The sequence below is a fragment of the Sebastes umbrosus genome, chromosome 5 (genome assembly GCF_015220745.1).
Source record: "Sebastes umbrosus isolate fSebUmb1 chromosome 5, fSebUmb1.pri, whole genome shotgun sequence".
Lineage (NCBI taxonomy): Eukaryota > Metazoa > Chordata > Actinopteri > Perciformes > Sebastidae > Sebastes > Sebastes umbrosus.
Window position 1 is genome coordinate 25,028,975 of NC_051273.1, and position 13,856 is coordinate 25,042,830.

General features: G+C 39.8%; 1 protein-coding gene across 2 annotated transcripts in view; it reads left to right on the forward strand.

Moving 5' to 3' along the window:
• The first annotated feature begins 3,229 nt into the window (after positions 1-3,229).
• The window catches only part of kita (KIT proto-oncogene, receptor tyrosine kinase a), a 35,339-nt gene continuing 24,712 nt past the window's right edge, over positions 3,230-13,856 (forward strand). For both annotated transcript variants that reach the window (XM_037771218.1, XM_037771219.1), the window contains exon 1: positions 3,230-3,530. In XM_037771218.1, coding sequence (XP_037627146.1) covers positions 3,476-3,530 — 55 coding nt within the window. In that variant the 5' untranslated portion in view covers positions 3,230-3,475. The remainder of the gene's footprint in view (positions 3,531-13,856) is intronic.

The window sequence follows — 13,856 nt, forward strand, 5'->3', positions numbered from 1 at the left end:
CGGTTGTCCGCAGACTTATAATAAAGGTATTTTTGACGTGTAAAAGACAAACGTAATCTGCGACAAAATACATTTCCTTCTAAATGTAATTGAGAATGCATTTTAGTTGTATGGGAAGAACATTTAATTACTAAAACACACGATTTGGCTGTTACCAGGCTATTGAATAGGCCTTATTAAGCTAAGTTTTGATAGGACTGGTAACAACAACAACTGCTAAGTGGTGCATATTATCAGTGTAATGGGACGTGATGATGACGTTTGTTTATAACGTTACACGTAGTACAATGTCTATAACGTATAGTTAACATGTTAAAATCACGGCGTTCTGCAGTCTGTAATTTCTGTATAACAGACCGTTGCTATGTACAGTATAGCAGACTGTTGCTATGGGCGCAGTTCTGATGTCGGACTCTGGAGGACCGGTTTGGTGTCAAAATATGGATTTCTTCAGTAGCTAGCCGTGTAATAAACGGGATAATGTACAGCTGGCGGGTCATTGTTGTGAAAGAATGGCATTGCCCTGTCAGGGATTCTTTCACAACCATGACCGGCTCGCTGTACATTATACCCCTTACATATATCTTCATGTCTAACATAATATTGTGTTTAAAACTTGAAATTCAGGATATGTGGCTAATATTGCAAACAATAAAGCTGATGTCATGTCTTGGAACAGTAAAGTTAACTCAGCAAGAGGAATTATTTTCTCACTCACTCATCTTCAACCGCTTATCCGGGGTCGGGTCGCGGGGGCAACAGCTCCACCCCAGACTTCCCTTTCGGGGTCCCCGTGGTGAATTATTTTCCACCACGTAATTGATTTATTAATTGCTGTTGAGATGTAATGAGAATTTCAACAAATATAACAAAAAATGTTAATAGAATCTTTGCCACCCCTGCCTTTAAAACTCTGTGTAATATTGCATGTAGCACATCCACAATGTGGGCCTATGTCTAGGAATCTCTGGGAGGGGTTACAGGAAAAATAAAACGGTCTTACATCATATCACAGAATAACCAAAACAGAAAATTAGACGGTTTCGGTTCCTCCTGACTTTTAGTGATGGTTTACCCCCTAAAAAGTCTCACTGGGTGCCAACAGAGGATGAGGTCTGGTCTATTATGGGCATCAAAGGGAATCGACTTTAGGGGAAAACTTGTTTTGGCGGCTGTTTTCAATAAAAAATGGGGTTGCTAATCGCTGTCAACATTATATAGAGCGTGGTCACCATGGCATGCGTGTTTGATAGCCGACGGAAAAAATAGTCCAACTGTGAGTGTTCCCAAAAATGTCATGTGTGGTATCATGAGGCGGGAAAAGACAAAGGGTCCTTTTATGATCTGCTTGTCTTAATTTAGGATATTTTTTAGGACTTATGTTTGAAAAACATAAATGAATAAATAAATTTCAGTTTATGACATAAATATTCACCAGATATGTGTGTTTATATATTAATATATGTTCTTGCCTTCTTCTTTACCATCATAAAGCGTCTTGAGATAACTTCTGTTGTGATTTGACGCTTTACAAAAATAAATTGAATTGAATTGAATCGTTTAGCAACTTCTTTAAATCTAATTCTCAAATTCATTCACATAATACTAGACAGGTTAATCATCTTCATCATCTGCCTTTTTACAAAACAAAACATGGCCAGTACTACCTCAGATATCGTGGTGTACAAATACGGAACACCAAAATACACATTATTAAGAGCTCGTTATCCTTAGAACATTTTAAAAGGAAATCATCATCACATTTAATTCATGATGTCTAATTATCTTTGGATATGTTTAGATATATTTTCTTTTCTTCTGTACTGTTTTATTGTATGTATTTCATTGTTTTTATTGGATTGTTTTCCACTTGTTTGGTTTGGTTTTTCTGCACATTTTGTGTACTTCTTGTTGTCGTTTAACTTTTGTTGTATTTTTAAAATTATATTAGTTTAGATCTTTCTTCCTTTTTTGTTATTGTTATTTTTTTCTCCTGGGGTTGGTGGGGAGGGGGCTTCTTGACCTCTCCTGACACATTTCTTATTTTTTTTTTCATTGACTGTATTTTTTGAAGTTTTATATATGTGCAAATAAATACATAAATAAATAAAAAAATACTGGATGAGTTATTGTCTCCTTGGAGAGGACATGTGCCTGTTTTTCATAAGACATGACTTGGCAAAGGATGTTAAAGAGGGACACAAATCCCCCACTCCTCACCTCCATACCATTATTAACACACAGTACACCTGAACTGAATGGACTGTAATGCTGTGCAATACGCTGCCTTCCACTGTGTAATTGTCTGAAATATATTAATTATTTTACAAGTTCTTTTAACATGGTCATGGAGCCTATATATATATACTGTATATTTGTATTCTGGGGTATCGTTCCTATGCAGAGGGTAGTTTAGTTTATTTATTGACTACACTGAGTGCGTTTTATATTTTAATTATTTATTTGTGAATTTATTTTTATACATTTTTAAATGTATTAATTTATTTATTTTTGCATTTATTTATTTATTTTTGCATTCATTTTTGGAAGTATTTATTTATTTACTGTATATTTCTATTTTGGGGGTATCGTTCCTATGCAGAGGGTAGTTTAGTTTATTTATTGACTACACTGAGGGCGTTTTATATTTTAATGATTTATTTATTCATTGTGTTGAGTTGAATGTGCTACTTATTTTGTACTGTAATTACCTTGTAGTGTCTTTTCTACCTTTTTTCTTTTCTTAAAGCTGACTCGGTGTAAACTGCTCAGAATTCCAATGTACTTATATATATAGGTGCAAATCTTGAATCTTGTATGGTTTATCATAACAGATGAAAAAGACAAAAGCAGTGTTGGACTTTGTCTCTCTCTCTCTCTCTCTCTCTCTCTCTCTCTCTCTTGACCTCTCCTAACACATTTCTTGTTTTTTTTTCATTGACTGGATTTTGTGCAGTTTTATATATATGTGCAAATAAATAAATAAATAAAATAAAAATACTGGATGAGTTATTGTCTCCTTGGAGAGGACATGTGCATGTTTTTCACAACACATGTATGGTTTATCATAACAGATGAAAAAGACAAAAGCAGAGCTGGACTTTGTCTCGCTCTCTCTGTCTCTCTGAGAGACAACAGGTCCCAGACACCTCCCTCTCTCCATGCGTATAGCGTGATGAGTAATAGGCTCCACCACCGCTGGCTCTCTATAAACATGTTGTTGTGACGCCACAGTGAGCCACAGTACAGATACCTGGTGGATCTGTATCGCTGCAGGAGAAACAGAAATGTTTGCAGACAAGCGACGGCTGCTGCTGTTGCGAGCTCGAGCTGAACTGAGCATCTGTGCCTTTAAAGACTTGTAAGTTGCGCCTCTTATCACAGTCAACTTCACACAACGAGTAGAGTAGTAGAGAGACCTTAAACCAGAGAGGCACTGGCTCACCTTCACAGCGAGACCCATGGAATAATCACTATGGAATACCACTGGATACTGCTGGCTGTGTTTTTACACTTAACCTTCCATCCAGGTAAGATCTGATGCGCCTTTACGCACGAAACTTGTTGCTGTTTGGAACAACACACAGTCGACTATCTATCTCTCAGCTCCCTTTAGCGCACAGTGAGGTAAAAGATAATCCATGCATGCTCCTTCTCCGTGCATTTGTGCACACTTTTCTTTGTTCTGGTGCAATGAGATCTGAAGTCAGTGCAACCTGATGAGGAAAGAGGACACTTTTAGCTGATGATCTGCGAGGCTACTTTAATAATGCATGTTTTATTTATTCAGAAGCATTAACAAAGTAATCAAACTTGGAGGTAAAGTACACTGTATTTTGGGCTTATGGTGAAATTCCATTGCTAATTTAGAAAAAACATTATTGTATTGACTACATTCAATAAAATACAGCACTATACAGTGTTTTAGTACATTGTATTATAACAGTAATCAAATTAAATTTACAGTAAGCCACTGCTGCTGCAACCATGCTGCAACCAGTTGATTACTGTAAATTAACTGTAAACTACCAGCAACCCTGCTGCCAGTATTTTACTGTTAATCTACAGGACAAAATGTTACAGTGTAGGATGCTGAGTAATGCACACTGAGACTGTTCTGATCGTGTTTGTGCTCGACGACAGGTTCATGCGGTTTTTCCTCCACATATAACCGTCATTATGGAAATCTAGAGGCAGCTCCTGGTTGTCCCTGGGAAGTATGCAAAACCTCCACAAACTGGTTATGCAATTTCTCACTTTGTTGGATAAATATTATCACGTGTGACTTTTATTAAAGCACTTTTTTGGTGGTTTCATTGCGCTTTTTTGGAAACACATTGCTTCTATTATTTCCTGGCGTCCTCTTCTGAGTATCTGTAATTGTATTGGAGCAAAACACAAAGCGCCTGCAACAGTCCTTCATGCTGGTAGCCATCAGGGCATCAGGATCCACAACCAAGACCTGACCCCCATATGAGAACTATGAGGACTTTAAGAACTTTAAACATGCACTATCTGCCTTTAAACATGCACTATCTACCTTTTAACATGCACTTTCTACCTCTAAACATGCATTATCTGCCTTTAAACATGTACTTTCTACCTTTAAACATGCATTATCTGCCTTTTAACATGCACTATCTGCCTTTAAACATGCACTATCTGCCTTTAAACATGCATTATCTGCCTTTAAACATGTATTTTCTACCTTTAAACATGCATTATCTGCCTTTGAACATGCACTATCTACCTTTTAACATGCACTTTCTACATCTAAACATGCACTATCTGCCTTTAAACATGCACTTTCTACCTCTAAACATGCACTATCTGCCTTTAAACATGCACTATCTGCCTTTAAACATGCACTTTCTACCTCTAAACATGCACTATCTGCCTTTAAACATGCACTATCTGCCTTTTAACATGCACTATCTGCAACCATCTTGTACTCTAACCACTGGCGCACTTTACACTTACTTTACACTATACATCCTATATACCACTTTATAGACTGCACATATGCACATATTACATTTATTTATTGACAGACTGCACACATTCACTCTGTATCTTTTATATCTCTATTATTGTTTTTATAATTTTTGTATACCTTTACCTCTCCTGTGTTTCACTCTGTTTGCTGATGTTGTTGCTCTGACATCTGAATTTCTTTTTTGGAAACACATTGCTTCTATTATTTCCTGGCGTCCTCTTCTGAATATCCTTAATTGTATTGTTACGCTTTGTTTTATACACAAAGTAGTCTTGTTCTGGTTTGATTTGAGGGTTTTTTATTAATTTGAATGGTTGTTTAGTTCATATGCGAGTCAGCTTTTTTTCTTATCTTTTGGGACTAATCCCAAACTAATCACACATTTTTTTTATCTGTTCAAAATTTACCTTAAAGGGAAATTTGTCAAGTATTTAATACTCTTATCAACATGGGAGTGGACAAATATGCTGCTTTACTCAAATGTATGTATATCTTTATTATTGTAAATCAATTAACAACACAAAACAATGACAAATATTGTCCAGAAACCCTCACAGGTACTGCATTCAGCATAAAACAATATGCTTCAGCTTTTTTTTTTTTTATCTTTTGGGACTTTCCCAGACTTGGCTCGGAAATTTATGGAAGCCTGTTGGTGCACGCACAAACCCTCATCCTTTTACCGAAACAAGCGGTGCACCACAAAGTGTTGCTGTTTCTAACTTTGCGCTCCTTTCTGCGCAGCTGCGCTCGGAGCGTCTGCAGACCTCCTTCCTGCAGCAGCAGCAGCTCAGGGCGGCAGCAGATCAGGTGGACCGGCTCTATTTTCTGCCCCCGTGTTTTTCCCATCTGATCGACAGCTTGACACGCTCGTGGGAGGCTCGTTGATGCTCACGCCATGTCGGTATCATCAGGGGAATTTGAATGACTGCCACATCCTCACGCATAGTGTGTGCACAGGCTCGCCTCTTCTGTCATGTGATGCAACACATGCAGCATGCAATGAATGTTTGCCTTGAGCACGTTTTTACATAAACCTAATTCAATCCAAACCTAATTCACTCTTACCCTGTAATTTTTCTAAAAATAACAATAGAAGAATAAAATAAGTAAACGTTTCAAACACAATTTCATACAATTTGCAGTCATACACCCAATTTGCAGTTGTGTTTAGCAGCAGAGAAAAGTGGATTTATGTCCATAGTAAAGTGCTGTTTTGCATTACTCTTCCAAAAATTGTGTTCATTTGTGTTGGTGAGAACAGACACTTGTGTCTGATCAGAAGTGTCTTCTATTAGTTTTGGTTTTCCACGTCCGATGAAGAGTAGTGCACAGCCGCTTTTTAACGATTATATGCTATTTTAGCATATCAATTTTAAATCATGTTTATAATAAATTAATTTCCGATACATTTTGAGGTAAATATTGGGGTAATTTGTTACTTAGTCAAAATTATTTAAATAATACATCAAATGAAGAACTTGTAGATCCTCTTTTTTATCTCCTTCCTGCCCTGTTTGTGATAACCAAACATGGATGTTAAATTCCACAGTTGTTGGCCAAATATTTACGCACAGGCGGCTCTGCAAACACCAAGAATCTCCAAACAGACACATTTATATGCAAAGATATTTTGCTGTCCTGTGATTCAACCAGTTTGCTGTCGTGACACCACACCCTTTTACACGTTTCTAAAGTTTATTGAAGTGAATAATGTGGGAATGGGAGAATAATTGATTTAATATTTGAGATTTATTTATTTATTTATAGCACCAAAGGAGGGATGTGAGGATGGAGGTCAGCAGCACCTTGTTACAGAGCTGGATGAGGCCTCTGGGCACATGTCTCTTGGGGCTCCTGTAAAATCATTTTCATTGTCGCACATTGTACACAGTGACATTTAACTACTGCATCCTAGTATAGTAGGAGCAGCTACTATACAAGCGCCCGAAGCAGTTTTAAGGGGCTTGCTCAAGGGCGAACTGGCACCTTTCCAGCCTACCAGTCCACACTCTGTACTTGGTCCATGCCAGGACTGGAACCGAGTACCCAATGGACTGGGATAGATAAAGTCAAATAACAAAAGACTTGATGCCATTCAAAACTGTCCTGTTATGCAGAATGAACTGACTTGTTGGTGAATATTGTATCATGTGACAGTAAACGATATGGCCACAAGTTTTATCATGATATATATATATATTTTGTATTGGTCGCTGTCAGGCCAGCCATTAGGAATTATGGGCAAGGGAACAGACTTTCCAAAACTGGGCCCCTCATCCACCCTGATTTCGGGTCGTCTAGTTTCATATGATACCAGCATCTTCACTCCAGCATTAAGACTGAGCACTACAGCGGATTTTATTTGCAAGTCTGCCTAGCTCCTCATCTTTGTACCATACCTGCTGCTTCTTCACACTTTTCTTTGGCCGTTGCCTCTCTGATCTTTTCATTTTTTTGTTCTCTCTGTACCCTGGTTTTTATTTTTTGAGCCCCTTATAAGGTCTTTCCAAAAGGGTCTGGAGTAGCCAACCAGTGGGAAACAGTAGCCAGCTATATATCATCATATACACTGATCGTAATTATTGAATATTTTAATGAGTTTGCCGACCAGACATGTTGTGAATTATTGTAAAGGAGAATCAGGCTTCTAGTCTGTAAATAGATATTAATATTTAAAATCTATTCCTGAGTGATCTGAATATTTGTAATCAAGAATCATTAGACATTTTTATATTACTTATCTATTGACACCTTCACTGTGAGGTTTATCAAGACATGCCCGTAGCATTTATTCAGCGACAAAATAATTTGTACACACACTGTCTGCTACAGCTACGTTCACAGCTATAACGCCTGCGACAAAACCCCACACACGGTCTGTCGGCTACTCGCTAAAGTTACGCCGCGCTGACAGAGCGTATGTATGTGGCTACAGGAAGCACGAAGCCTCCGGCAGCGCTACAGCTGCTAACGTAGCACAAACACACGTTTTGTCGGACAGTCGCTAAAGTTACGCCGGGCGACAGAGTATCGTTACACTGGGCAGACAAACAGCTGACAACCTGCTAAACTAAACTAAATGATGAGGTGGTGGTGATGGTGGCGGCGGACTTTTACTGGGAAAGTGGCTGCATGTCCGCGACACTACATGCAACACCGTGGCTGCTCACGCTACTGGGGACTCTGTTGTGCTCATACACTGGGTTAGGAGGAGATAAGGGATGTTTACTCCCCTCTCTTCTCCCTATCCTCCTTTCTGCCTCCTTCTTTTCCTTCTGTCCTTGTCAGTTTTCAGGACAAGTACTTGAAGATCAATGCTTTGCTTCTCCGATGGCCTCAATTTGTTACGCCAATCCTCCTCCATCTGGCTGATTTGACTTTACAGTCTTGCAGCTTTCCTCCAATCTGGTCTTCAGGGCAGCATCTTCTGTGGCCAGCAGTAATGTTTGGGTTTTCAGAGTCCAGTGGGGTTCTTCTCAGCATCTGCACCGGATCACTGGGAGTCTCTTTGCTGCTCCTCCTTCTTCTCCTTGCTCTTCCTCTCCGCCTGAGCTTCTTTTCGAAGGGCTCTCTCTGACTGTAGAGCCTTCAGAATTTTTTTTCTTTCTCCCGGACCCAGCCGGACTCTTTGCTGGTCCATCTGCTCTTTCAGGGCAGCATAGGAAGTCTGGGAGGGGGGCTGTTTGCTGGAGCCTGAGCAGCAGCTTCAACCAGCTCTCGTCTACGTGACTGAAAGACACAAAGTACAGATGCTAATTTGAAAAACTTTATTGCAGAGTTTGGCGTGACAGGGTGTACAGTATTACCTACGTGGTTTCTCTTATTGAATATAAGGGTATTTGTGAGTGTCTATGTGTTTCTGAAAAAGAGGAATAAAACAAATAGAAACCATTAAACACAGGCACTTTAAAGAACTAAATGACATGTGCCGCTATGTACAGCACTGCCACAAGGTGGACCATGATGCCACAACAGTACCAGCTACCTACCTACACTAAATCATCCAATTAAAAGGGAATAACTGGCAGCTAGGCAACAATTAACTAATAGGATATTAGTTATACAACCCACAAGTGGGCTATCATGACTACACACTGTACGTACAACAAAAAACTAACTTATGGGCATATTACCTGACTAAACTTACAGACTGAATATGAATACAGTAATATAACAAGTTTACAACAGGTAATGACAGAACAGAGGCGCGTTGACTGCAGTAACATTGAGAACAGGCAGGTGGAAACTAGCATAGCAGACACTCAATTGCTCTTAAGTGGGCCTAATTAGCATGACTATAACTATAACAACACTATATATACTCCATAGTCATGTACAGTTCAATGGACGCACACAAAAGTTGAAACAAAGGCGGTAACACCCGTTTTGGGCTGAATTGGCCAAACTACTCGAACACAGAGTGTTGTCTGCCCGGCGTAAAGATACTCTGTCGCTCGGCGTAACTTAAGCGATTGTGCTACGTTAGCAGCTGTAGCGCTGCCGAAGGCTTCGTGCTCGCCGTAGCCGCACACATACGCTCTGTCAGTGAGGCGTAACTTTAGCGAGTGTCCGACAGACCGTGTGTGTGTGTGTGGCGGCGGTGAGTGTGGGTTTGTCGGTGGCATAACAGCTGTGAATGTAGCTGTAGCAGACAGTGTGTGTACAGTTTGTTTGTCGGTGAATAAATGCTATGAGGCTACAACACCTCAAGACCGGAGCCGACTTCCTGTATCTGTAACTCCGTCTCAGACTCTCTTAAGTTGGAACAGCTTTTCTCCTTTTAATTAATTATTAATATTTATTTTTAACCGTTTAACGGATAGCGTTAATCGGTTAAAGTTCTTAATGCCGGTTAAACGGTTAATTATTAACATCCCTAACAAATCAAATGCCATCTCTGTACTGTACTTTCCTTCATACTGTACAGACACAACGTTCCACATATGTTTACTGCCAATATCTTAAGTTTTAGGTCAGCTTTGGGGGATAAGGTTAATCTAAAAATATTTTGGTGAAGCTTAGTTTTGTTGATTTAACAGCCCTGTTTTTGTCCACATACTTATCTTTTACTTCTCAAGTAGTTGTATTTGTCAAAAGTTTAGAAGATGAAAATATAGGTTGGTCTAAATCAGCTTTGTTTAAGCACAGCATATTGTAGCTCAAGTTCACGGTTTCTACCCGTTAAAGGGGAGTTTTTTCTTGCCACTGTCGTATAAGAATGCATGCTCACGAGGACTCTCTTGTTGAGTCTCTAAATTATAGAGTCCGGTTTTGACCTTCTGCATATTAATACATTGAATAGCGTACCAACCAGTGGCTCAGTGGTAGAGCACTATTCTCTCTGAGAGGCTCTCGTTTCAAGCATTCACTGAGTGTACAGTAAGTTAGCCCAGGTGTTACGCTTGATGGATGCTCTGAGGAGCCTAGTGGTCACGCTTTAAGCACGGAGAGGCTCAAACTGTGGGGCGCTTCCTGGCAGTACGAGGCCCCGGAGCACCGGCCCCACTGGACCGGTCCGTAGTCCAGCCATGTGTTTCACAATCCTGCGGAGTTTTTCACAGGTGGCTTCAATAGAAATATTACCCCACCATGGTGATGGTCTCTCATGCAACATAAACTCTGGGGCTGACCCAATTGCTTCGACCGTTGCCATGGTAATCGACCTCCAAATCAGTATTCGAGTGCTTTGTTTTTTGTTTTTTATATATAAGTAAGAAAAGTATAAATTCCCAAATAGCCCATGAAATATGGAATAATCCCACAACATTATTATACAACATAGTCGGGGGTATATAGCGCTCCGCGTGTCCGTCCTCCGTTTATCTGTCCTTCCATCCGTTCGCGTGTCACACTTTCATTTCCGGAGCAGACCTCGGAGACTATTTTACTTAGGAACTTCAAATTTGGTGTGATGGTTGACAGTGGGGTCTAGTTGTGCCTTTTGGGGTTTAAAAGTCCAGGGTGCCCAAAATTTTTTACATTTTGGCCATAAACGTGGATTTTTTTCCGACTTCAATTTCGTTTCCGGAGTAGAACTCGTTCCATTAGTTTCAAAAGAGCAAAACCTTTTTTTGAGCCAAGCTCACTTTTGCCTTGTTTATTATTCATATTCAACATTAATTATTATGAGTTATTCTCAGACGGATATTGCTAGGGTATTCAGGACAGCCTTAATAAACTCATTCGCTTCCCCAATGTCAAGAGGCCGAGGGTTCAATCCCTGCTGTCACACCGAGTCTCTTTACCTGCTTTATGATGATGGTCACAATTTAAAAGCTCAGTCTGTCACATATATCGTTAAAGTCGGAGTTGCGGATGAAAACTAAGAAAGTTTCTGTTTCTCAAATGATCAAAGTAATCATATTTTTGTTACTCCGGCTTTCATAAACATTACTGATGGAGACAAACCTTTAACACAGTGGTTCAGACACCCCCAGGGGTCCCAAGATAAATGTGAAGGGTCACAAGATTATTCAAGCTCTATTTTTTGCTTTTTACTTGTGAAAACAACCGTTTATATCAACTCTTTGAACTGCTCACAGCTTTCCAAGCTATAACCACGTGCTGAGGGCTCACAAGCCATTATCGGTTGGGAACCACTACTTTAACTTTGACTTATCCAATATATATGTGTTGTCAGCACTGTGAGAAAAAAACTACCAATCAATTTGGAAATGAGAGCCAGTAGAAATCCTGTTATTCACTTTTGGATCAGGGATTGAGCCGGCGGTCCCGGCAGCTATTCTGTTTTACAGAGGTTGTTGCAGGCTCAGTTTTCAAGCTATTGTCGGTAAGAACCCAATTTACGCTAAATATTTGTGAGGACTGTCATGGCCATTTTCAAAGGGGTCCCTTGACCTCTGACCTCCAGATATGAGAATGAAAATGGGTACTATGGGTACACGAGTCTCCTCTTTACAGACATGCCCACTTTATGATAATCACATGCAGTTTTTTGAATGCAGTATAAATTTGTTATTTTCTCCTATTCTAAAAATGGTTAGTTTGAATATTTCTGCATACTGGGGTCCCTAAACAGTCTTGAATTCCATAAATTGGGTATCACTGTAAAGCTGAGACTCTTGTGGATCCAATGAGCCCAACTGTATTCATGTGTGTTGATGTTAGTCCCCATAGGAGACATTTCATTGTAGTGAGACCATTTTTTGACCTCACTGTATAAAATGACCTGTGGTGACCTCTAGGATAATTTCAGCCTCATGAAACTTTACAGCCACAGACTAGAGACCTAGAGCATTCAGAGGATGGATGGATCAGACTACAGACCTAGAGCATTCAGAGGATGGATGGATCAGACTACAGACCTAGAGCATTCAGAGGATGGATGGATCAGACTACAGACCTAGAGCATTCAGAGGATGATGGATCAGACTACAGACCTAGAGCATTCAGAGGATGGATGGATCAGACTAGAGACCTAGAGCATTCAGAGGATGGATGGATCAGACTACAGACCTAGAGCATTCAGAGGATGGATGGATCAGACTACAGACCTAGAGCATTCAGAGGATGGATGGATCAGACTACAGACCTAGAGCATTCAGAGGATGGATGGATCAGACTACAGACCTAGAGCATTCAGAGGATGGATGGATCAGACTACAGACCTAGAGCATTCAGAGGATGGGTGGATCAGACTACAGACCTAGAGCATTCAGAGGATGGGTGGATCAGACTAGAGACCTAGAGCATTCAGAGGATGGATGGATCAGACTACAGACCTAGAGCATTCAGAGGATGGGTGGATCAGACTAGAGACCTAGAGCATTCAGAGGATGGATGGATCAGACTAAAGACCTAGAGCATTCAGAGGATGGATGGCTTTCCTAGCTAGATTGACAATATTTTGGGATTTCTGAGCAGTTTACACAATAGAAGTGCTCGCCATCTAATCGCCGAAAAATGACAATTCCTGCAGAAATCTCCAAATGTCAAAAAGTTTTTGATCCCAAATCACAGCATGGCTTTTTCTATGGTGTTCCTCAAGATCTTGGTATCTTAATGTGGTATTTTGGAGGGATTATTGATCATTTTTATCAATTCTCGAGTGGTACATTTCTTTTTAATTTAGCACCAAATCTGTGTAACAAATGGTATCAACCCAAAAAATGCTGCAATAACTTATAAGTCAAAATAGAACACGGAAATGTCATATCATCATGTTCTAAGCTCTGATACACTTTCACAATTTATTTTAATTAATTAATTAATTCATGTTTATTTCTGATTTATGACTAGAACAACTTGAAACACAGTGCTGAGCTGCATCTCAAATTAATCTTCAGGTTCCCAGCTTTCAGATGATGTACACCACTTCTATGTGACATCTACTGTTGATCTGCTATCTCCCCCTAAAGAACCCCTGCACCCCCCTAAAAAAGAGGGTGTAATAGTAAGGGGTTGAATCTTGTGCGACTGTAAGTGTTGACACACTTTGACTTCACAATGATTTCACTCCTGTAGCATTACTGAACTTTTCAAATAATAATAACAACTCCCGGTTTCCTCCCGGAGTCACAATTCTCCTGTATTTCTCCCGATTTATGGCAAATGTTCACACATATTTGTTTTCCTTTTTCATTATCTCAACCTGTTTCTGGCACTGCTCAGCGTGCATGAGCCTTACTGTTTCCACATGGACAAAAATATAGATACGCCTAATGTCGTTGGAAGAGATGCTCGCGACACAACATGGTTTGTGTAGCACTCGAAGTTGGGCTTTGCTTGATGCAGCGATAAGCCGCCGTGGCGCGGTGCAAGCCATTAGAAATATTAAAAAAGGGGGTTTAAAGCGCACAGAATACTTATTATTTAGTTTTTTTCATTCTTTAAAAGT